The sequence below is a fragment of the Salvia miltiorrhiza genome, chromosome 1 (assembly GCF_028751815.1).
Source record: "Salvia miltiorrhiza cultivar Shanhuang (shh) chromosome 1, IMPLAD_Smil_shh, whole genome shotgun sequence".
In the NCBI taxonomy this organism is placed as follows: Eukaryota; Viridiplantae; Streptophyta; class Magnoliopsida; order Lamiales; family Lamiaceae; genus Salvia; species Salvia miltiorrhiza.
This window is the reverse complement of record NC_080387.1, coordinates 55,152,774-55,176,525: the sequence shown is the minus strand read 5'-3', so window position 1 is coordinate 55,176,525 and position 23,752 is coordinate 55,152,774. Positions and strand designations below refer to the sequence as shown.

General features: G+C 38.0%; 4 protein-coding genes across 4 annotated transcripts; 3 read left to right on the top strand and 1 right to left on the bottom strand.

Moving 5' to 3' along the window:
- Positions 1–1,677: 1,677 nt before the first annotated feature.
- LOC130995075 (HMG1/2-like protein) lies at positions 1,678–3,928 on the top strand. Its single transcript, XM_057920227.1, has 8 exons — positions 1,678–1,850; positions 1,937–1,991; positions 2,803–2,892; positions 2,998–3,055; positions 3,140–3,184; positions 3,290–3,370; positions 3,509–3,583; positions 3,689–3,928. The coding sequence occupies exons 2-8, from the start codon at positions 1,945–1,947 to the stop codon at positions 3,704–3,706; spliced, it is 414 nt and encodes a 137-aa protein (XP_057776210.1). The 5' UTR covers positions 1,678–1,850; positions 1,937–1,944; the 3' UTR covers positions 3,707–3,928.
- An 875-nt stretch (positions 3,929–4,803) lies between these two features.
- LOC130995065 (uncharacterized) lies at positions 4,804–6,327 on the bottom strand. The gene is made up of 5 exons (XM_057920218.1): positions 6,121–6,327; positions 5,861–6,044; positions 5,537–5,743; positions 5,229–5,420; positions 4,804–5,145 (listed from the first exon to the last, which is right to left on the bottom strand). Exons 1-5 carry the CDS (start codon positions 6,201–6,203, stop codon positions 5,014–5,016), a joined length of 798 nt encoding a protein of 265 aa, XP_057776201.1. The 5' UTR covers positions 6,204–6,327; the 3' UTR covers positions 4,804–5,013.
- Positions 6,328–16,042: 9,715 nt separating this feature from the next.
- On the top strand, positions 16,043–20,773 carry LOC130995042 (SWR1 complex bromodomain subunit bdf1-like). Its single transcript, XM_057920198.1, has 9 exons — positions 16,043–16,578; positions 17,380–17,422; positions 17,553–17,631; positions 17,770–17,815; positions 17,896–17,994; positions 18,729–18,797; positions 18,872–19,220; positions 19,303–19,457; positions 19,556–20,773. The coding sequence occupies exons 1-9, from the start codon at positions 16,132–16,134 to the stop codon at positions 20,348–20,350; spliced, it is 2,082 nt and encodes a 693-aa protein (XP_057776181.1). The 5' UTR covers positions 16,043–16,131; the 3' UTR covers positions 20,351–20,773.
- Positions 20,774–21,147: 374 nt separating this feature from the next.
- Positions 21,148–23,352, top strand: LOC130995055 (probable serine/threonine-protein kinase PBL21). Its single transcript, XM_057920208.1, has 6 exons — positions 21,148–21,468; positions 21,548–21,586; positions 21,664–21,842; positions 21,920–22,109; positions 22,391–22,782; positions 22,894–23,352. Exons 1-6 carry the CDS (start codon positions 21,381–21,383, stop codon positions 23,119–23,121), a joined length of 1,116 nt encoding a protein of 371 aa, XP_057776191.1. The 5' UTR covers positions 21,148–21,380; the 3' UTR covers positions 23,122–23,352.
- Positions 23,353–23,752: the final 400 nt, after the last annotated feature.

Here is a 23,752-nt window from a genome sequence, read left to right as displayed (position 1 = left end):
AAATTTTGGTACAACAATCTAGTATAAGACTACCAATATCGGCGCCCAAGCTCTCCTGATCGACCGCGCCACCTTGAATAAAAATATTAAAAAAAAAAAAAAAAAGGATTTATGGCAATAAAAAGATTTTTCAACTGACCTAGGTCTCTTCCAAATCAAATAAGACCAGCTGGTCTCTTCATTTTTAATTCAAAAGTAAGCTACGTGTCATTTTTTGATTGGCTTTGATTTATATTATATATATAATATATTTATCTATTTATTTATTTTTTCTCTCTATAAATAGGCATGACATTTGCAATATTTTTGCACACACAAAAATCATCTCCTTTACTACACGTATTTTATCCATTGTTCGTTACTAAATTTTTATCTTTTCAATTTTTCAATGGATCCAAGAAATTTCTTATTTTAATCATAATTTTATATATTATTTTTAACAAAAGTAATTTTTAAAATTGAAAAATAAAAATAATTAGTGTATACTAATGTTATGGTTGGGTGGTTGGATGATCATGAATAAGTCATTCAAAATAAATGTGATTGGGTTGGGATGATTATTGATGATTTCGAAAATAGATAAATTAATTAAATATTGACAAGATTGGATGATTGAGTGGTTGTAATGGTTGCTGTTATTTATGGTCTAATTGACAACATCACGAGTAGGGATGTCAAAAAAGCCCGAAACCGACGGGTCGACCCGAATAGACCGATAAAAAAGGTGGGTTAGAGCTGAAAATGTTTAGCCCGAAAAAAAATTAGCCCGAATGGCCCGAACCGAAAATAGCCCGAGCCCGATAGGGTTGGCCCGAAAACCGAGTAGGTTGGCCCGATTAACCGAACACATTCTTAATAATTGATTTTTAAACTTTAATACTTTACTTTTTAATTCAATAATAATATTTTGATGCTTGTAGAATATGTTTTGATTGTTTTCAACGGTTAATAACAAACATCTATGATATAAAAGTCAAAGAAAGATATTCATTTATATTAAATCTATATACAATTTTTATCAAAACAAAATTAAAGTTAGATATTATGTAAACTTATGTTTAAAAAGTACTAATTTTTGTATCTAAAATAAAGCGAATTGTCTTGATTTAAAAAATACGACATATTTTTATTAAAAGAATATGATTATTTATATATAAAAAAAACATATAAAAAAATCGTAAAACTTCGGGCCCGAACGGGCCAGCTCGAAACCGAGTGGGTTAGGGCTAGGGTCGAAAAATTTTAGCCCGAAAAATAAAAAAATCGACTAGCCCGAACCGAAAATAACCCGAAACTGAATGGGCTGGCTCGAAACCGAGTGGGCTGACTCGATTGACATCCCTAATCACGAGGTCGTCCAATTTGAACGAATTCCTAAATGCAACTACAATAATTAATTATTTTTTATTTAAGGCAGATATTGATTAACCTAAGATTTAATAAGGATAATCCATTTTTTATAAAACCATATGGATAATCCTTGAATTCCCTCCCATTGCAATTGGATTCCTCCATCCATAAATATCTCGACATTTATTATGGTGATAATTACAAAAATAATAACAATGATAGCAAATAAATGAAGCGGTCGGCCCAAATAAAAGCCCAAAACACTGACGTGGCGAAAATTTCGAGATCCCGCCTAAACCCCCAAACCTCCTTCCCATTATTTGAGCGAAAGCGATTTGGAGGGACTTCAATAGTACCGACTTCACCCCTCCCCTTATAATATCTTCACAATTCTTCTTTTCTCCTCAAATCCGACACCCTTGTTTCCCTCTCTGCTTTCTCTTTCTCTCCTCAAAAAAAAGCCAAAGCAAAACCCTAACCCTAGCTCTCTGCTTTCTCTGGTGAGTCTATGCCTTCGCGATTTCAATTTTGCCGTTTCCTATCTTTTACATTTTGTTTCTAACTTAGTTTATTCTTTTGGTTGAAGTGCTCGTCATGAAAGGAGGAAAAACGAGAGCTGATTCGAAGAGGTCTGAAAGCAGGTGAGCGTCTTCTTAGTTTTTTTTTTTTTTTTTTTTTTCATTTCCTTAAAATTCCTCTGGTTTCGTAGCGTAGGTTCGGACTCGGCGAGCTTAGGATATTGTTTATTGCGTGTAGTTAGTTTTAGTATTTTTAATTTTGGTGATTTATATGTAGTATGAGATCTACTTCTAAAAATCGATTACAAACCTAAAAATCGATTATGTTTGTAATTCTTCAAATTGTTTGGACTTAGATTTAGATGAGTTGCATAGCGTTTATTGGTTACTTCTAGATTTCCTTTATTCACGGCTTGAATGGTCGTGCTCTAAGAATAAACAAACAAGAGTGATTTTACTCTAGCGGATCTGAGAGCAAGTCTACTATCAGTGTTTGTAGCGCTATTGTCTTGTTCATAAAAAAAAATCAGACTACATACTTTCAAACATACTGTGAATGAGCTAGCCTTTGATTTGTTAGCCTCGTCATCTGTTTTTCCTTTTAGTTTTGTATTTTTGTTGTTTGTTAATTGTTAATTGTCATCTGTTTTTCCTTTTAGTTTTACTATGTAGATCTTAATCTTGTGTTAGACATTAAAACAACAAACCAATTCTGTTTACCTTTGTGTGTTGTAATTTATCCATATGCTAGTCATGGCCTGTGTGCTTGTGTGTTATCCACGTTAGGTGTTTTTAATGATTAGTCATTGTTACGTTTCGTCACTTTGAATAATGTTGATTGGTCATCTTTTTTTATTTGGGATTTTGGCCTAGTTTGTATAATGTCCTGGTTTTGTTTGTCAGAGCAATGATAATGTTATGGTAATGATGTTAGGCTTGGTGTGAAGATGTCAAAGAAGGAGAAGAAAGCTGCAAAGGACCCGAACAAGCCAAAAAGGCCTCCAAGTGCTTTCTTTGTTTTCATGTATTTACATTGTCCACTGTTTGATATTTTCTATCATTTATTTGTTTTTGAATTTATTTGGTGATAATAAGAGATTCTGCTATATGATCCTATATATGATTACAGGGAAGACTTTAGGAAGCAATATAAAGAAAAGCATCCTAACAACAAATCAGTTGCTGCTGTTAGTAACTCTGCCTTGCACTATTTTGCTTCTGTTCTTTTTTAGATCATGGAGTATCTTATGCAATTAATGCAATGTGTTTAGGTTGGTAAAGCTGGTGGTGATAGGTGGAAGTCATTGAGTGAGGAGGTAAATATGTTTTAGATGCTTGATGTCTGATTGTCAATATTTTTTTTATTCCCCATCCTTTGGCTGTTTGAACTTATCCTGGTATCGGGATAATACATGATGTAGGAAAAGGCCCCATATGTGGCAGAAGCAGAGAAGCGCAAAGAAGGATATGAACGAAACATGGAAGCCTACAACAGAAAATTGGTAATTGATTATTGTAGTCTATTCTATTTGTTATTTGCCTATGCTAGTTGCTAGAATGCTTATGTCAACTTTGTGTAAATGTCTGTTCCATTGGCCAACTACAGTATTATACTAAGTGTCTTTTGAATGTTTTAATAGGCTGGGGGTGCTGATGATGATTCTGACAAGTCAAAGTCAGAAGTAAATGATGAAGATGAGGAAGGCAGTGGCGAGGTTTGTTGTCTATATATGAACAGTGTTCAGTTCTCTTATCAATCATTGAGAATTTTACATTTTTCAATCATGCTGACTAGAATATTTTTGTTCAATTTGGTGTAGGAGGAAGATGATGATTGAAGTGGGATGACAAATACTTTGTGACAAGACTAACATTGAGATTGTTAGTGTGCGTGGGATGTTTTTCTTGATATGCTTAGGCGGCCATACTCCACCATTTGATCTAATGACATGAATTAGTAGTTTATAACATGGCATTAACTTTGTTACTTTGGCTAACTATTGAGACTATGTGTATGCTTATTATGGTAGATCTAAATGAGAAGCTTAGTTTTCCTAGTAGTTGCTCTGTTGTCCTTTTTTTTATATTCTGTTCCATTTCTATCTACTATTGTTGATGATTGCTTCATGGTGGATTTCATCCCAGTTAAGATTTGTATGATTAGAGTGTTTATAGGATTTCTCTTGATATGATTAGACCATTCGTTTTTTTATCAATTAAGAGTTTATGATATGCATTTTGTGAAATGCGATCCATAGAATTCAGTTGGAGTCTTTTGTCCAAATCCTTTAGCTCTCATTCCTTTATTGGGTTGGAGTGGCTTAATTAGGGAGTGTCGTTGAAGTGGCTAAATTCTTTAAATTGCCAAATTATTGTGCCAAAGTTTTCAGTTGTGATACCATGGGCCATGGCGATGGAGTATAGAGGGATTTGGATCTTGAGTTAAGATGAGAAACTATGCATATCTCGCCTTGCAAGTCCCAATTGGCAATAATGGGCCATTCTAGCATTTGTTGGGATTTTGAAGATTTTACCCTCATATTTTAATCGGTTTTTGGTGTGATTCCAATAAATTTTAGTGCTAGTAATTATTAATTGGCCTAGTAAATTATGGCACTACTTCTTACTCTATTGATAGAATCATAGAAGGACAGCTATGCACTTAGGTGGCTTGGAGTCAGTGCTGTACTTTTGGCTATGGAATTCATGCTAAAGTGGTTGATTACATAAGAGCTGTTTATGTACTTGAACTAATTAAGACTTTAATCTAATTTATGGTAATATATAAATGCAATGCAATTTACAAATTATATACTTCTACCAAAGTCATGTGACGTCTCTGTTGAACATTTTATGCAAGAATTCTCACCATGCACACTTTGGTTTTATAAATGTGTACGTGACCTATTCCTCTAGAAAAGAAAAAGAGAGAAAATAAAATAAAATAAAAAGTGTACGTTTGTACACTTGATTTTATTTATGAGCAAGTACAATGTATTGCTGTTACAAATAAAAATGAAGTGTGCGGAGCGCTCATTAATTTACCACTTCAGTTTTGCTCGAAGACATTAGGAAAGATATGCTATAATCATAAAAATAAAAGTAAGAATACAAATTGTTTAATTTTGTGGTAATTATGGAATTCTCACAGTTTCTGGATATAGTAATTCATTGTGTGCTGTTTCCATTTTTCTCCTTCCAAATATATCTCATAAAAGCTGGCTTCTCCGCTGGCTCTCACAGTCAATGCAGCCGTGCTTCTAGTCCCATATTTCCCCTACAAAATTCACCAGTTTAATGATGATGATGATGATGATGATGATGATGATGATACTGAACAATCTTGAATCACATAATTACCAATGGAGTGTCTACTTCAACAAAAATGGAGCTCAAATTGTGCTCCCAATCGCGTGGGCATATGTTTGGAAGCTTGTTTTCATCAGCTTTCTGGGTGTCCCTCATCAGTTTCTCCACCATCTCCTTCACCGGGATCTCGCCCTCTCCATATCCATCAACTTGCACCTTGAAGCTCGTCTCCAACCGCTCCGCCTAAGCTTCCAAAAAAGGCCAGTATGGTCTCACGGATCTTGATGCATGCTAGTTAAAACATAACACATTTTTTCCTAGCTAGAGAATAAAAAAGAGCATATCTTGAGAGGTCTGACCTTAGGCCAGGGGGAGTCGAGCATGGCGTTGGAGAGGACGTGGATGCCCGGAGGAACCGCTTGAATGGAGAAAGGGGCCTCTTTAGGCCTATTGGAGATATACACCATGCATTTGGAGACTAGATCGGCCACAATGAGGTTGAACCCATTGTATTGGTCAGCCTCCTTCGCCAGCTCCTCCGCAAACGCCTTTGGACTCTTCTTGCTCTGGCCCCGCCACAACCAAATCATAAAAACAGATGACCATCTATCTTCTAGTTTTGGGCTCCACCAAATATTACAAATATATCATTAAAAAGTTAAACTTGTGTAAGACATATGTACCTTCAAGAAACGGATAACGAGGTCTCCTCTAGTTCTAGCCTCGGGGAGGGTGTGGAGCTCCAAGACGTTGGTGAGGAAGGCGAGCCGGCCTTGTTTGGAGGAGGCGAGCCATGTGCCTCCGGCCACCTCGTCCTTGCCTCCGATGATCTCTCCACCGTCCCACCACCCGACCGGCGTCGTAGCCCTACAAATGAAATGACCAAAGCAGTCAAGAATGGTTGTTGGGAATGAATGGGAAGTGTGCATGCATGGAAACTTGCCTATTGTGGTATTCATCCCTGTTGAGGAGGAGAAGGAAAGGGTAGAGAGGGTGTTTTTGCCACATAAACACAGCAATGCACATTTTGCTCTTAATAATTCAAGAATCTAATTTGAATATGAAACAGATAAGATTGAGAAGTTGGTCTCTTTTATACTCCATATCTCTTCTTCTTATGCTAGCCACCTATCTATTATACTTGATTATACCTCCCTCATAGCTTTGAATTTAATTTGAATGAAAGGAGGTGTAGTATGTATATATTATGAGTTGTCAAGATGGGATAAAGATTGTTTTGATTATGAATATGGCCAGTTCATAATTTGAACGGAAATGAAATTTATTAAATTCCGAAATAACAATGTGCCGCAATCGGTATGATCATTCCATATAAACTGCATGCATGTTACATAAAACAATAAAAGAAGGGACGTGATATATAAACTAAACCTTTAAATGGGTTGAGTATTTATGTGGAAATAAGTACCTAATGATTGAATATTGGGAATTCCCAAGGCACAAGTCCAAACTCCACTAACAATTTTATAGGTTTAATTTGTGCATGTTATATATATCTGATTTATCCATGTCACATTTGTCCTTTGCATAATTTACTACAAATTATTGCATAGATAGATTTTTTAAAAAAATATATCTCACTATTTAAATAATGTCACGTATGTTAACTTATAATTTTTGATATCATTAAACTGAAATACCACATCAATTAAAAGTGTCACAAAAGTATGTTAATCTATATCATAAGATTGAAATATCACATCGAAAGGCATTGTAGAAATACACGTTACAAAAATTACGTAGAATTTTCTCGTGCCACATGAACACTAAACAATGTCGTTCCGATGTTAATTAGAGAAAAATAAATTTTTACTGAGATTTAGAAAATTAAAGCGCCCATGATCTGCTTAAACAATATTTACACAAAATATCACCGAATTGATATTATTTCCCGCTAATATACGAAAGGCATTAAAATGTACATGAATAAGTTATTTAACTGGTGCGGTGTGTGAAATATTTTTGTTGATTTTTTTCATAAAAATCCAATCTTCTTATTTTTTTTTTTATTTTTTTAAATCCTAATTTTGACGTAAAAGTGAATGCTATAATAAATGCTTTTGTTATTTGCACCGTCTCAACAGATAGAGAGTGCACACAATTTAAGTTTTGGTCTATACTCTTTGGCAGCTGTAACACTTATTGTCATCAATTTGGAGAAATTAAAAGATGGAGTAGTATGGTAGATTGGGTAAGCTAGATTTAATAATTGAATTAGATCTCGATAACCTAAGTTTTGCAGCTACTGTGATGAAATAGTAATTAGGACTGCAGTAGCTTTTGTAATTAATCGAAACAGTCTTTTAATTAGTGAAATTTTTTGGATGGTGACGTATGAGGTTTGGAGAAATTAAGACTTTTTTTGTTCATTTTGTAGATGAGATGGATGCCGAGCTACTTTAATCTTCATTTTCAAATCAAATAATAAACCTTGGTTTGATATCTATTTTTATATTAACAATTTGACGCTACGTTTGACTTCATTTTCATTTTACAGTTTTTAGTTTGACACTACGTTTGACTTCATTTTCATTATATAGTTCTTTAGGGATTATGAGTATTCCCTCCGTCTCATTATAAGTGTTGGTGAAACGAGAAACCAACACCTAAACTAGAAAGTTGTAAACGACATCGAATTTACGTGGTTCGATCGAGAAGACCTACGTCCACGGGGTGTTGGGGATTTTTCACTATAATCGAGAGAGTATTACATTTTACAAAAGATGAATGAATAATGAGATGATCCCCTTCTAACCCACTCCTAAGTCTCTATTTATAAGCATGTCAATAAGCCCTAGGGCCTCAAGCCCATTTACTAAGATAACTGGGCTTAAGCCCCTTTAATACATTGACCTTGGTCTGAATCGCCTATGCTTGCTTGACTACCCCGGAAGCTCTATTATTTCTTTTATTATCCCAAATCTTCAATTAAACCTGCACTGGTTAGCTTAATAATAATAACACTAATCATAAGCATAAATAGAAATGTTCCCATTATATAGTGCACAGCGCTGGTGCATATTTCAGTCCTCATCAGCTACTCCCCCCTGGTCTGGTTGAACCGGGTATTCTTCGTGTTCAGCCAGCCAAGTATTGTTAAAGCCAGCGCTGTGCTGTTTTCCTTAATCCCTGTAAATCATGAAGACATAAGAGTTTTAATATTATAAGAAAGCAGAGATAACCATTTTCCCCTTGACTTTGGAATTGTAGTTCCAAATTAGATTTCCTTCTTGTTTATCGAATGTTGACAAAGATAAATAATTTCCATTTCTTTGGGCGCATAAGAAGACCAGCGCTGAGAATACCCCATATTGAATACTTTGCATAGATAAGCAATATAAATGCTTTGTGTTTGATGAACCAGAAGACCGCTGCAAGAATACCCGAATAACATAGGAAAACCCATGTCAAAGTTGAGAAATATGATACTCTGATCATGTGAGAAAACCCGTCATAAATATTTGTCGAGTCTGAACAATATACCTTGTTGAGCGCGTAAGAAATCCAGCGCGTGAGAAGACCCATAGATGACAATAGCACGCCAAAAGGCGGCTTATTTCTCGCTGAGCAGCGATTAAAATAGATCAAAGCAGCCCATAGAGCAAAGGCGCAAAACAGTGTAGCCCGTAGAGTAGAGCAGAGAAATACCCGGTCAGAGCAGAGAAATTCCTATCAGATCAGAGAAATGCTCGTCAGAGCAGCCCGGTCAGAGCAGAGAAATGCCTATCAGATCAGCCCGGTCAGAGCAGAGAAATGCCCTTTCAGAGCAGAGAAATGTCCCTCAGAGCAGCCCGGTCAGAGCAGAGAAATGCCCTTTCAGAGCAGAGAAATGTCCCTCAGAGCAGCCCGGTCAGGGCAGAGAAATGCCCTTTCAGAGCAGAGAAATGTCCCTCAGAGCAGCCCGGTCAGAGCAGAGAAATGCCCTTTCAGAGCAGAGAAATGTCCCTCAGAGCAGCCCAGTCAGAGCAGAGAAATGCCCTTTCAGAGCAGAACAATTCCTATCAGATCAGAGAAATGCTCGTCAGAGCAGCCCAGTCAAAGCAGAGAAATGCCTATCAGATCAGCCCGGTCAGAGCAGAGAAATGCCCTTTCAGAGCAGAGAAATGTCCCTCAGAGCAGCCCGGTCAGAGCAGAGAAATGCCCTTTCAGAGCAGAGAAATGTCCCTCAGAGCAGCCCGGTCAGGGCAGAGAAATGCCCTTTCAGAGCAGAGAAATGTCCCTCAGAGCAGCCCGGTCAGAGCAGAGAAATGCCCTTTCAGAGCAGAGAAATGTCCCTCAGAGCAGAGAAATGCGGCAGAGTATTGAAATCCTGCCAGAGCATTGAAGTCACGGCAGAGCATTGGGGTCACGGACGACGGCAGAGCATTGGGGTCACGGACGGCGGCAGAGCATTGGGGTCACGGACGGTGGCAGAGCATTGGGATCACGGACGGCGGCAGAGCATTGGGATCACGGACGGTGGCAGAGCATTGGGATCACGGACGGCGGCAGAGCATTGGGATCACGGACGGTGGCAGAGCATTGGGATCACGGATGGCGGCAGAGCATTGGGATCACGGTAGAGCAGTGAAATCACGGTAGAGCAGTGAAATCACGGCAGAGCAGTGAGATCACGGTAGAGCAGTGAAATCACGGCAGAGCAGTGAAATCACGGTAGAGCAGTGAAATCACGGCAGAGCAGTGAAATCATGGCGGAGCATTCCTCAGCTGCTTCCCTCCTTTGTATGCATTCCTTTGCTGCTTCCCTCCTTTGCTGTTTCCCATCCAAGCTTTGAGCACTCTGCGCGGAGCATGGAAGACCCGGGGGTGCAACCAACTTTCGCGGCTTACGATTAAATAGTAACCCTCTGCGCGGAGCATGGAGGACCCGGGGGGTGCAACTAACTTTCGCGGCTTACGATTAAATAGTAACCATCTGCGCGGAGCATGGAGGACCCGGGGGTGCAACCAACTTTCACGGCTTACGATTAAATAGTAACCCTCTGCGCGGAGCATGGAGGACCCGGGGGGTGCAACCAACTTTCGCGGCTTACGATTAAATAGTAACCCTCTGCGCGGAGCATGGAGGACCCGGGGGGTGCAACCAACTTTCGCGGCTTACGATTAAATAGTAACCCTCTGCGCGGAGCATGGAGGACCCGAGGGGTGCAACCAACTTTCGCGGCTTACGAGCGCTTCCCTCCCTCTGCGCGGAGCATGGAAGGCCCGGGTGGCACAACCAACTTTCGCGGCTTACGAGCGCTTCCCTCCCTCTGCGCGGAGCATGGAAGGCCCGGGTGGCACAACCAACTTTCGCGGCTTACGAGCGCTTCCCTCCCTCTGCGCGGAGCATGGAAGGCCCGGGTGGCACAACCAACTTTCGCGGCTTACGAGCGCTTCTGCATATGTGCCTAGGGCTGGATTATGTTCGCGGCTTACGAGCGGATTTGGGAAATATTCTATTTCTTTACTTGGGCAAAACCATGACTTATATTATCTGTGCTGGGATTTATGCAATAGTAATTATGTCTTGGAAGCTGCACACCTTCTGCATATGTGCCTAGGGCTGGATTATGAATTGACTAAGTACACGAAGCTGCACACCTTCTGCATATGTGCTAGGGCTTGAATTGCAACTTGAATTATGTTACTTGGGAGCTGTAATTATGCTAACTCTCTCACAATCATCACAAGCATGAGCACCAAACACACACACACTTAACATGTTCATGCAGGGCATTGCACATGTCACCAAGTGTCTTATTTCTTTTGGACACAATTATTTAGAAATAATTAAGTTAATTAGATTATTAAATGGTATGGTGTAGAGTTGAAAAGATGATGTAAATTCTAAAGATTTTTATTTTTTCACACTTTTAATTTTTTTTATAAAGGGAAATAAAACATTTAAAGTAGACAATTAAAAAAAAAAACTTTAAGTGAAACAGAGTGAGTATTTTTTTTTTCTTTCACGATGACAGAAATACAAACATAACAAATTGTTGTTTTTGGGTTTGTCTATAATTAGACTTGCAAATTAAAAAGTAACTTAAATATTTATGATGTTCAGAGTAAATAATAGTTGGGTTAAAATAAAAAATAATCTTTACCATAAGAATGTGGAATTAATCTACTTCCTTAATCAATAAATAACTAATGGTCACGATCCCCCAAGTCAAAAAACTAAGGCCGTGTTTGATAGGGGCCATAAGCCCTATATTACTTATTTAACTCACTTAATATTATGTTTGATGCAATATTTCAATTACAAGAGAAGCCCGCAATTGTGAGAAGGCCCGCAACAAATAACAACAAATCTACTGTTTCACTAAGAAATTTAATATCTCCTCCCCCCTGATATTATTTATCTAGGTATTATTTATCTAAGTTTTATTTATCACCCTTTATCTCATTTTTATATCAAACACACCCTAATGGTCACGATTTAATCAATAATATATTTGATCTCTAGCTTTAAACTATTGATATTTTTCTCCTTTTGATTTTCCCATATGCAATACGCTAGTAGTAAAAGTTTTTTTCTTGAAATTCAATCATATAACACAACTTTTACTATCTCTAGTTATTTTCCTTTTTGATCATTTACCTCAAGTCATTTAGGACCTTTAAAAGCACAAATCCTACTATTTTATACAATAGCATTATTGGGATAATCTCAATTTTATTTCTTATGTTATTTGTTTATTGTTTAGCTTACTATTTGAGATATAAAGGAGAACCGCAAGTATTTACACAATTGGGGTTTTGAATTAAAAATATGTCTGGATAAAAAATAAAAAAATGTCCGGTTCAAATTATATATATAGACAGATTTGATGTGTTGAGCGCTCTTTTGAGCGACTATCTTAAGCACCAATCTTTGTTCCATTTTAATTTAATTCCTTATCTTTTTATTCTACTTTTTATTAATTTCCTTTATTATTAATAATACATATCTTTATAGTTGATATGCATATATGATATCCAATTCGTGGTCTTCTTCTTTTTTTCTCTTGACGCGCGCCGTCTCATCATACTCCTCTCTCCCAATATCGCCTCTCTCCATCTCGCCGGCGATCACGACTCATTATTGGCTGTGATACTGACCCCCCTCAGTACTCCTCACCTTCACCCGCAACAACGAAGCTTGACAAATTTTCTCACATTTAGACAAAATTAATGAAGCCCATTGACAAATTTTGGGCCCAAGTCCTTTCTTTTTGGGCCCTCTGAATATGGAAACTACAAAGTGGTTGAAGGCCTAGCGACAAGCCATATAGAGGAATTAATACCATATTGAATTGTGAATAGTCTTGTGCGTGGGATCGATTTACAGATTAAAAATCGTGAGATGAATAAGGATTTAAATTCAAATATAACCGATGTTATTGGATATAAGTTTTTAGTTTGATTCTCAACCCTTATCATGGATTTTGATCAGTTTTTTAAATTTTGACTCTGACACTCTCACACAAAGTTTTGTATTAAATCAACACTTGTTTGATGAAAGTATAATATCGTTATCCGATCGAACGGCTTGATACGGCACCTCACCCGGCCTTATCGAACCGTTGTCACGTCAGCATCGCCCTTCCACCCGGATTCCTTATCCGCCACACAGGTGCCACGTGTCGATATAATCCGCCACGTCACTGAACCACCTATTCCACGTCACTGCCACGTCACCCGAGCCACCGTTTCATTTATCAAAACTAAAGGCTCCTCAATGATCCTCACGACAACGCGAAGTGCTCCTACAAAGCGCCCATTGCGACAAGTGCGACGTGTTCGGCCTCGAACTCGGAATTTGAGTTTTAGCCTTAAAAGGCTAAGTCAAAACCCACTTTGGTGCACCATAAGGTCCACCATAGAGGAGCACAGTTGATTGTTCCTTTATGGTAGAGAGCACTTTATAAATAGCTTACAACTTCCTAGTTTTTCCAATGTGGGATAGCACACCACATTTTCTTTTACAAATCACTATCTTTGGGCATTAATTACTCATTCAATTCTTAATTGATTTGAACAAGTGAATATACCAAATTAATCTATAGATTCCAAAAATATCATTTAATTCTATTAATTACCAAAATAATTATGGCATTAAATAAGTTATTTATTCCAACATTTACCAAATAAGTATCCATATTTTGTTTCTTATCCGTCCAGCAAATGAGTACCAATTTCTTTTTTTGGTAAGTGTACCCTTGATAACACTCACTTTTATATGGGTTTTAAGGTTTTTTAAGATGTCAATTTTGTAGAAAATTGAGTGTTTGATGATTGTTTTGTGCATAACTTGCTTTATATATATTGCGAAATGTGATACTTGGTCGTACTTTGATGAAATTTACAGAAATATTGAAGTTGAATTTAGAAAAATGGCCTGAATGAAAAATTTAGATCATTTTAGTACAAGTTCTTGAGCATAAACGGGATGCAAATCGAAATTCACACAAGGGATATATGACTGAAACAAGAAAGTTGCGCCGAGGTTCCGTGTTTTGTACTGTATTTTTCCACTCGTTGAAGTGCTCGAAGGTACCGAATGGGGCATACACACAACGACATCCTCGGAGCTGAGCATAACGACAAGACTTCAAGGTCAGAAAGCGGCAAAGCGAGACGAAGGGAAGGGCACGAATGTGGAATCCTCGACGGGCAGAGAAAAAGTGAAATACTACGACACAATGGACCACATCGCAAAATGCATCAAGTTCTTCAGCAACACTCAATGAGAAGCTCTCAACTTAAAATAGGAAGCTTTGGATTTAGAAATTCTCAACACGAACACCTCGAAAATGAATGCACGACAATCAGCAGTGCACAATTCACTGCTCGAGAAAGTCATGAAGCTTCGAGAATTGATGCAATTTTTTAATTATTGTAATATTTTTTAATTATTACAATTTCATTTTAGTTATTGTATATTATTTTAATTAATATAATGTGGCAATTTTACTTTTAATTTTAATAAAATATTGAATTTTAAAATTGAAGAGATAAAATGAAATGAAATGGACATGAAAAAATTAAAGTTCATTGTTGTGGAGTGGAGGCTTTTAAGTGAGGATCCTTAGAGCTCCTCGAGATGTTTTTATAATAAAAGTTGATATAGCAACTATCAACATCTAAACCAATAGTAACTGAACATCATGATTTAATAACCTGAATCGAACGAATTACAGGCGAATCGATGAACTCTTTAAGTACTTCCGAACAAAATAGCAGAGAAAATGTTTTTGTATTCAATATAGCGTATCCTTTACAAACGAGGTGAGCTAACTATTTATAAGAGAAATACAAGAAGGATAAAATAGTGAATCTAATATGATTCACATACTCTTCATACGACAACTAATTTTCCTATCACTATCGTTAAACATCCCACTAGTAACTAATTTGCAGCTTTTGTCAGGTGCTTTCTCCGAAATTAGACAAGCACTGACTTTTGGAAGCCATGTACGCTGACTTCTAGGAACCGCGTGCTTGAATTACGCCAGATCTTTTTCCTCATACTGCACCAGATCATCTTTAATCTGCGCTGGAACTTCCCTTTCGATATTGGATTGGGCTCGAACTTTCTTAACATGACCCTGTATTTTGGTTATGTCCAACATTGTATTAATTAGGGGTATTGGCATGTAAATACTCGAACTTTTACCATTTTCTGGTTTTGTACCTCAACTTTAAAATCAGCCTATAAATACCCAAACTTTGTATTCTTTTTTATTTTGCACCCAATGAATTTTAACCCCCAAATCGTTGCTAACATGGTAGCCAGATTGACATTCCAAATCTACAATTACATGTTCTAAATCCCACATTGACAACAAACTTATCTATTTCGTTATGAACTTCAAACTTCCCTCTCAATCTGGTTATTATCTCATCAACGATTTGAGGGTAAAAATTCGTCGGGTACAAAATCAGAAAGAATACAAAGTTCGGGTACTTATAGGCTGATTTTAAAGTTGGGGTGCAAATCTAGAAAATGATAAAAATTCGAGTATTTATAGGCCAATACCCCAATTAATTATTAGTCTTTAACAATAACCAGATTAATTGACATAAAATAATAATAAATGATAAATAATTCAAAATAAATATTACTCCTCATCAAAAGCGAGTTTTTATTTTATTCACCTATTTAATTAATTTCTTAATATTCGTGTCACTTTAAATAAATACTCTTAAGGTCGACGGAGAGAGTGTGATTTATTATACAACAAGTAGATTTCCTTGAAGATTGTGATAAATATCTTTTTTCATATGCAATATATGTCACTGTACATGTTAGGTGAGTTTTGCATTGGGAATGATTTAGTGAAAGTTCATTAACTTTGTGACGTATAAGAAAAAAGGATATTAATATGTATGTGTTGGTTGAGTAGCAGGGTGACTAAATATTTGAGGTAAGTTTCATGTTTAAATAGATCTGTATAATTAATTTTTCAATTACAAAAAGAAAAAGGATAGTACATGTGGAACTCTATTTTGTTTGAATTGAAACTATTTTTTTACATGGACAGATTTAGAAAATTTGCAACGGAATCAACGATAACTTAAAACGAAAAGTGACAACCAATTTTACATAAATACAATTCGTTATACAAATTAATAAACATAACTAGTATTATTATGTATTTGTCGTTATACAAATTAATAAACATAAATAGTAGTATTTCGATACAAAGTAATCTTCAATATCCAATTTGTAAATAGAAATTCCAAATACTCCATTACATATAGGAATGTCACGAAAAGGGCAACAAAAGAGGGAAAAAAAAAAGAAAAAAAGGAAGAAGAAAGAAACGAATAGAACGACGTCGTTTGGGAGTAGTTAAATTTTACTCATTGATATCAAAAAGCAGCGGAGGAAAAGAAAAAAAAAAGGAAAAGGCTCTCTCGCTCTCTCTGTCTCTCTCCTCTCTCACTCCAAAACCCAAAGACAATGGGTAAGGTACCAACTGCGGCAGCAGCAACAACGGAGATGAAGAGAAAGAAGAAGAAAGGCCGTCCTTTGAAGAACCCCCCTCCCCTCTCAACCCCACCCAAAGCCCCTCTTTCCAATTCCGCAAGCCGACGATCCACCCGCCGGAACCCTAATCACCTTAATTCTCCGCCGCGGCCGGACTTCGATGACGACGAAGACGAGCGCAAGGAGAAGAAGGTCAAACTCGTCGTTCGCCTGCCCCAATCGGATGAGAAGACTAAGGCTGATGAGAAGAATCAACAGCAGCTCCAGCAAAGCGGGCGGCATTCCCACGATTCCGATTCGGGTTCTGAGTCCGGGTCGGACTATGATTCGGACCCTGAGGATGAGGATCGGGAGGGCCCAGCGAAGAAGCGCAAGATAATTGGCGATGATGGCGGATCTGACGATGGGGGTTTGGATCAGGTTTGGATTTGCTGCTGAATTTGTTAGATTTTTCGGAAATTGCACGGGATTTGGCGTTGTTCGTCTGGAGGCTTTACTGACATATTTGATTTGCTTTTGCTTGCATAAATTTTCAATTTTTTTTGTGAATAATGCGAAGCTAAAGTTTCTATTTTGGGAATATTTTGGCTCCGGAATATCAGGGGGTTTTTAAAATGTGGGTTTTGATTTGATGGGGCTTTTGGGATTTCCCGCTCAAAAAATTAATTGTTTTACTTTTCCTTTTCTGTGCCGTGGCTTCTGAAGATCTGAAGTGGATGTTGTGTTTTGACTCAGTCAAGTTTATGTCGCAACAGTACAGATTAATGATTCAGTTTCCTTGTAAATTTGTGATTTTTACATGATTTCTTTACGTTACTGTAGTTTCTTTATAATTTACTGTGAATAAAACTTACATATATGAATCATTTACTACTTCCTATGTATTATTAGATGCTAGTTTATGCTCTATTTGATCTACTTTTAGTCTATTTATGAAGACCATTCCTTATCCAAGTAAAGAATTTTATTAATTTTTTTATTTGACAACGTGGGAGCATGCAACCCCTATTTTCTCATTTGTTTATATAGCAGTGTGTTTTGATACAAGTTCAGTTTTGGCTTTAATTGGCTGTGGCATAATTTTCCCTCTCGCACTGCTGATGCTATTTTTTCATTAACCGATTCATTGTCGAACTGCTTCAGTGTGACTCCTGCTATTTTTTGAGTGAATAGTTGTGGGGTTTTGAATAATGAGGGTTGCAATTGCATTGATGTTTGCAGGATAAAGAGATTGTGATGAAAGCGACAGACACTCCTCTACAAGGTTTTACTCATAATTTTAGGAGTTAGGATAAAACTTTAATGATAAATAAAATTTCTTTTAGTTGAGAAAATTATGTAGGGGATCCTTGTTCCTGATTTGACTTGGATTCTCATTTAATTTTTGTGGACAGGGTCACCATTGGAGTCTGGTCCCACTGCTGCTTTACCTGAAAAAAAGTTGTTGGTATTCATTCTTGACAGGCTTCAAAAGTATGTACTTGCTTCTGTTCTTCTTTTAGTTTCGGTTGATGCTTATTTTTTTTTGTTATCTCGGTTCTTGGACTGTTTTATTTTGGGTTTTCCACTACTAGTTGTCAGCAATAGTTTCTTGGATGTATCTTGATGCAGGAAGGACACATATGGAGTGTTTTCTGAGCCTGTGGATCCCGATGAGGTGATGACACCATCGCAGATTGTTTATTATACTAGATTATTCTCTTCTTCTTCTGCTGATTTAGAGAATTTTTCTTGCAGCTGCCTGATTATTTTGACATAATAAAGCATCCAATGGATTTTGGGACAGTGAGGAAGAAACTTGAGAGTGGAGCTTACAAAAACTTGGATGAGTTGGAGGTTGGTTTGATGATGAGAAACAGAAGTTTTTAACTCATAAAGCTTTACTTTTGTTTTCGTTTCATTTCTTTTTTGGTGGTTGAAAAGTTTGGAGAGTGTAGTAGGTTGAAGATCACTTAGGTTTACAGAATGGCTATCTTAATGAACTCAATTTTCATTGATCTATCATTTTCATTATTTTATTTTTCTTTACCAAGATCCTGAAGTCCATGGTTTTTGAGATAGCTTTTTTATGTAAAAAAGCAAATTGGAAGCTGAAAGCTTTGTGCTTAGGCTAGATTTACTGCTACTTGAATGTTCTGTGACTTCTATAACCTTGACTACTAACATGCTAGAACAGCTATTTCTGGGAACATAATGATCATTAGATGCTTCCAGAACCAATATAATTGATTCTATGAGAGCCAAGAATTAACCAGGATACGCACATTACGCCATTGACTTCATCTGTGAGCTTTTTTCTTATTCAATAGGTATTCTTGTTGTAGTATTTTGATGGTATAGAGATTCCGCCTTAGTAATGGTGACTTTGCATGCCATCTTGGATTGATTTTTATATAATATACTATTGCTCACATTTTTCTGTTTTCCACTTGATCTTTTTTGCACTACTAGAGCTTGGTTCAAGAGTATATTCTTGTCAATTCAGCTTTGGTTTCTTCTATTATGTAATGGAGGCAAAAACGATGGAAATGCAACTGAATTTTACTCGATTTTTTTTATTATTATTTCAGGCTGATGTAGATTTGATATGTTCAAATGCCATGCAATATAATGCTGCAGATACAGTCTACTATCGGCAGGTTTGCCTTGTTACTGGTTTACGTTTTGTTTCCTTGTTTAGTCATCCTTTTATCTGAATAATGGGAAACATTAGGCACGAACCATACAAGAGCTTGCAAAGAGAGACTTCAAAAATCTGAAGCATGAAGGTGCTGATGGTGCACCCCAACCGAAGATAGTGCGGAGAGGCAGGCCGCCAAGCAGTAAGAACCAGAAGAAACCTCTTGAGACGTCCCCAGTAGATCGTGTTGGCACTGACCTTTCTTCAGGTGCAACTCTTGCTAATGGAGAAGATAAGGCAACTGGATCTAATTCTTACAATCTAAGAAAGGCGTCACCATTATTTAGGTACAGGTCCTCTGACCCATTTATGTCACCTTACTCTTCAAGAAATGGTGAAAACTACTCCGAGTATTCGACGGATTGGAATAATGAATTTCCAGGTATTGGTCCGGATGCTTTGCAAAGTCCCACCCGTAGTAAATTTTCATGCAATGAGTTAACCCCTTCTTTTCCAACTTGCAGCATCAATTTTAAGGGCTGATATGAAATATGGAAAAAAACAGTTTACAGTGGATGAGAACAAGCGTGACACCTACCGACAATTTGATTCGATGTCTTTAGGCGACAATTCGCCCATTTTGTATCATTCAAATGGAAACATGAAGCGACTTGTGCCGGTATTTTTTCTTCTTTCAGGAATTCTGAAATTTGTTCTGTTGTATGTGTGCTTCATTTCAAGTACCTGACTTGCCTTCTGTTCGTTCCCCTCTTGTAGGTGGGTCTTCAAGAAGCGCTTGCTTATGCTAGAAGCCTGGCAAGGTATGCTGCAAATCTCGGCCCTGCAGCTTGGAAAATGGCATCGAAGAAGATAGAGGCCGTCTTACCTGCAGGGGTACAATATGGTCCTGGCTGGGTGGGTGATAACGGAGCACCTCCTCAGCCATTGCCTACCTCAATCGAGAAGCAGAAATCGTTTGTTGGGGATTTTAGTTCAAGCAAACTTGTTACACCCCGAACTTCTTCTGTCGGGGCCACTGGGCCCTGTGAAGCTATGGTTGAAGCTGTTAAAAAACTCAACAACCAGAACGAGGTAGCCGGTCAAGGTGATGCGTCTTCTTGGAGAACACAATTGCCACCCCAGCAAAATCACATGCACAACTCCCACAGAAATGGTTTTACTGGAATGTTTGGGTACGGTGGTTCATCTGCAAGAGCAGCGACGCCGCAACATCCAGTTGCAGAAGGATTCTCTTCTCCATCTCCAAAGGTGGAAATAGCATCCCCAAATGACCGTTCATCAAACCATTCTTCAGCGATCGAGCAAGCTAAGTTGCCAGAAGGCGGCAGCAGCGTTCTACCCCCTGGATATCAAACGGCGCAAGTTAAATCCGTTGGAGAAGCTGAGACGCGTACTCCTGCGAAATCTCCATGGCAGGGGCTGCCGGCGCAGCAGCAAAGATATAACCTTGCAGTTCCACCGGACCTGAATGTAAGAGTCCCGGCCGGCTCACCTGGTCCAAGCCTGCAAATTGGTTCACCGCAACAGCCGGATCTGGCATTACAGCTCTGAATACTACTGATTTATCCATTTTTAGTAGGCTGCTGCAGTTCTTTCGGCATTGTCAGTGAGGAAAATAAACACAGGCTTGCAATCAAGGGCTGCAGGTCGACGACGACAGAGTTCATCAGAAAGCTTGTATAGATCGATCGTGTATCTAATTCTTTAGGCAGAATTAAACACTGTTTTAACATTTGTGACTTCGACAATGACCGTGACCGGGGGAGACGACCGAGCTACAGAGACGTCGGGAGCTAGCTAGCAAGCTTTTAGGTTGTTTGAGTAGATTGGATTACATAGATAGGTTTCTGCATTTAGATATGAATCAACAGTGTAACAATATTTACATGAGATGCTACCCCATTATTTACAAAGTATGATTGTAAGCTCATTTATTGGATCCAGATACTTTATGAAATTTCTGGGATTACTTAACTAGGAACTGTGATCAGAACCTAATTTCATACATTAATGAAGTCCAAAAAGGAGACATGAATATGATGCACCAATGTAATAATAACTTAATAAGTAGATGGAAAATGATATGCAATAAAATGGGCAGGTAGTACCGTTAAAGATGGAGGTATTATAGGGAATCTCTTTGTAGGAGACGAATTTCGAGCTAAATATAGTATCATGAAGAAGAGAAAAAAGGGGTCCTGAAATTCTGGGGATATATTTGGGTTATGTTTGAAAGTTTGTTGTGTTACGATTGAGATGTGAAATACCTGATTTTTTTTCCTTTGCATGGATCACTATTTTTAGTATATAAATTCTCTGGTTGTGTTTTGCTTATGAGGATATGTGTAAAATGTGGTTCTTTTCATTACTTAGGAAAAGGGTTGTCCGGAGTTGTGAAAGAAGAGAGAGAATATAAACTTCTCTCTCCAAAACACTACTTGTTCTTCCAAATTCTTTCTTCTTCACTCATGTAAGGAATGATTCGCTAGAATTTCACGTTTCGATGAAAATGGAATTCGCTTTGGGAGGCTAAGTTGGTGGCTGCAAAAATTCTTGGACGATCAATCTTCTCGAGAAGGAGATGAGTTGCTTTCCTTGCGTAAGCTTTAGGCGTGAGGATGTACTAGACTATGATGAAGATATAAACCTAAAATCCATCGAAAAATTAGGTAATTAAGTTTCTTGCTTAATTTATTTTCGATGTTAATTTGATCCGCAATCCCTTGTGTTTTGTTTCTTGATGTGCAGTTGATGCAAAGGGAAAGGGAAGTGTCAAGGTTGAAGAAGGTAAGAAATCATAAGTAATGAAATGAAGCCTATATATAATCTCTTATGTGTGTTGTGATTGTCTTGAATTCTTGAAGACGAAGAGGGCGAGGGGCGAGGGCGAGGGAGAGAGAAAGGCATTTCGAAGAAGGGAAACATGGCCCGGAGCTTCACGTTCAAGGAACTCGCGGCCGCTACCCAGAATTTCAAGGATGCCAACATGATCGGGGAAGGCGGGTTTGGCAACGTGTACAAGGGCCGGCTCGACTGTGGCACGGTACGTAGGCAGGCCCCGTTTTTAATTTCGTCGGATCAATGATCAAGATCTCAATTTTTGTTGTTGATGAATTGTAGGTGGTTGCTGTGAAGCAACTGAATCTCGAGGGGCTTCAAGGGCACCAAGAATTTGTGGTGGAGGTGTTGATGCTGAGTTTGCTGCACCATCCCAACCTTGTGAATCTCATCGGTTACTGCACTCACGCTCAACAAAGGCTCTTGGTTTATGAGTTCATGTCCAGAGGCAGCCTCGAGAATCATCTCTTTGGTATGCCAATGTCATACATCATCTTTTATCTTTGCCTTTGAAATGTCTCGATAAAGACCATGCATTTTACTATGTAGGGGACGTTTATTTTGCATGATTGATAAAATGCATGATTGAGTATTTTTATGCTCAAGGTAGGATTTCTCTGATTCCACCCTTTCGATGGGACTAGCTTAAATGATAGAAATAATTAAGGGCCTTAAGATATTCCAAAGTAAACAAGGGATTAACCTTACTATTTTAATCTATCAAGGCTAATTCTCCAAAGTTGTGGTTGTTAGATCTAGAGGCGGATCAAGAGCCACTGAGTTGGGCGACGAGGTTGAAGATTGCGGTTGGGGCGGCTCGTGGGCTCGAATACCTCCATTGCCAGGCAAATCCACCGGTGATATACCGCGATCTGAAATCGTCGAACATATTATTGGACAGCGACTTCAACGTGAAGCTGTCCGATTTCGGGCTGGCCAAGCTGGGGCCGGTGGGCGACAACACCCACGTCTCCACGCGAGTCATGGGAACCTACGGCTACTGCGCCCCGGAATACGCCATGAGCGGCAAGCTCACCTTGAAATCCGACATCTACAGCTTCGGAGTCGTGCTGCTCGAGCTCATCACCGGCCGCAAGGCCATGGACTTCAGCAAGAAACCGGGAGAGCAAAATCTTGTCGTATGGGTGAGTTTTCGGATCAAGGGCAGGGGGGCTCCAGCACCCCTAAACCATATATTTTTTTGAAAATTTTGTTATTTTACGAGACAACCTTATCTGACACAAGTGTTTGTACAGTCGCGGCCATTTCTAAAGGATCGGAAAAGGTTCATAGAGATGGTGGATCCTCTACTAGAAGGGCGGTACTCGGCGAAGAGCGTGCAGCACGCCATCGTTGTGACGGCAATGTGTCTTCAAGAGCAGGCGAACAATCGGCCGAGCATCGCAGACATAGTGAACGCGCTGGATTACTTGCAGGAGGAGAGATCGCCATCTAACACCAACCTTAATGTCTCCTTGTCTTAGCTAGATCCATCACTAGATCTTCATTTTCATTCTTTCTTTACAACTGCATATGTATATATATACATCACTTATATATATATATATATGTATGTGTTTATGTGGATGAATCAGTCCCAAAGCGAATTAGACATTCATATTGAGATTAGCTTCATGCCTTTAATTGAAGCTGTATCTTTGTGAGCTTTTTACCTTTGTAGCATCTACCTTAAAATCATACCATCTTTGTTTCCAGCCTCGCTTTTATCATTGCCAACACCAGTCATTCGGTACTTAAAAAATAGACTCGGGGTGCGTGTGTTGGTCAAGCGGTAAGGGATTATGTAAAATATTTAAAAAATAATGTAAAATAACAAAATTTATAATACAAATTAAAGACCAATCTTATTATATTTCAATATACCTTGAAATTATCTCATTTTTTCTGTACATATCTATTATTTTTTTCTCTATTTTTCAATGGATCGATGCAACAATTTTTTTTTCTTATGTTTCAGTTTGTATTTAAAATTGCTAAAATTATTATGATTAAAAAAAAACATAGTTATATATAATGTTATGGCTAGGTTTTTTAAGTGATTACATTGATATATAAATTATAAAAAAATAGAGGTGATTGAATTGTGATCATGAA

What these genes read in the sequence shown, in the direction of transcription:
- LOC130995075 (XM_057920227.1), top strand. Translation starts at nt 1,945, where the DNA reads ATGAAAGGAGGAAAAACGAGAGCTGATTCGAAGAGGTCTGAAAGCAG. An exon ending in TCGAAGAGGTCTGAAAGCAG is followed by an intron (nt 1,992 to 2,802) that starts GTGAGCGTCTTC and finishes TAATGATGTTAG; the next exon opens with GCTTGGTGTGAAGATGTCAA. An exon ending in AAGCCTACAACAGAAAATTG is followed by an intron (nt 3,371 to 3,508) that starts GTAATTGATTAT and finishes ATGTTTTAATAG; the next exon opens with GCTGGGGGTGCTGATGATGA.
- LOC130995065 (XM_057920218.1), bottom strand. Translation starts at nt 6,203, where the DNA reads ATGTGCATTGCTGTGTTTATGTGGCAAAAACACCCTCTCTACCCTTTC. An exon ending in AGGGATGAATACCACAATAG is followed by an intron (nt 6,045 to 6,120) that starts GCAAGTTTCCAT and finishes TTTCATTTGTAG; the next exon opens with GGCTACGACGCCGGTCGGGT. An exon ending in TTGAAGTAGACACTCCATTG is followed by an intron (nt 5,146 to 5,228) that starts GTAATTATGTGA and finishes TGAATTTTGTAG; the next exon opens with GGGAAATATGGGACTAGAAG.
- LOC130995042 (XM_057920198.1), top strand. Translation starts at nt 16,132, where the DNA reads ATGGGTAAGGTACCAACTGCGGCAGCAGCAACAACGGAGATGAAGAGA. An exon ending in AAAACTTGGATGAGTTGGAG is followed by an intron (nt 17,995 to 18,728) that starts GTTGGTTTGATG and finishes TTATTATTTCAG; the next exon opens with GCTGATGTAGATTTGATATG. An exon ending in TTGGAATAATGAATTTCCAG is followed by an intron (nt 19,221 to 19,302) that starts GTATTGGTCCGG and finishes TCCAACTTGCAG; the next exon opens with CATCAATTTTAAGGGCTGAT.
- LOC130995055 (XM_057920208.1), top strand. Translation starts at nt 21,381, where the DNA reads ATGAGTTGCTTTCCTTGCGTAAGCTTTAGGCGTGAGGATGTACTAGAC. An exon ending in AAAATCCATCGAAAAATTAG is followed by an intron (nt 21,469 to 21,547) that starts GTAATTAAGTTT and finishes CTTGATGTGCAG; the next exon opens with TTGATGCAAAGGGAAAGGGA. An exon ending in AAGTGTCAAGGTTGAAGAAG is followed by an intron (nt 21,587 to 21,663) that starts GTAAGAAATCAT and finishes GAATTCTTGAAG; the next exon opens with ACGAAGAGGGCGAGGGGCGA.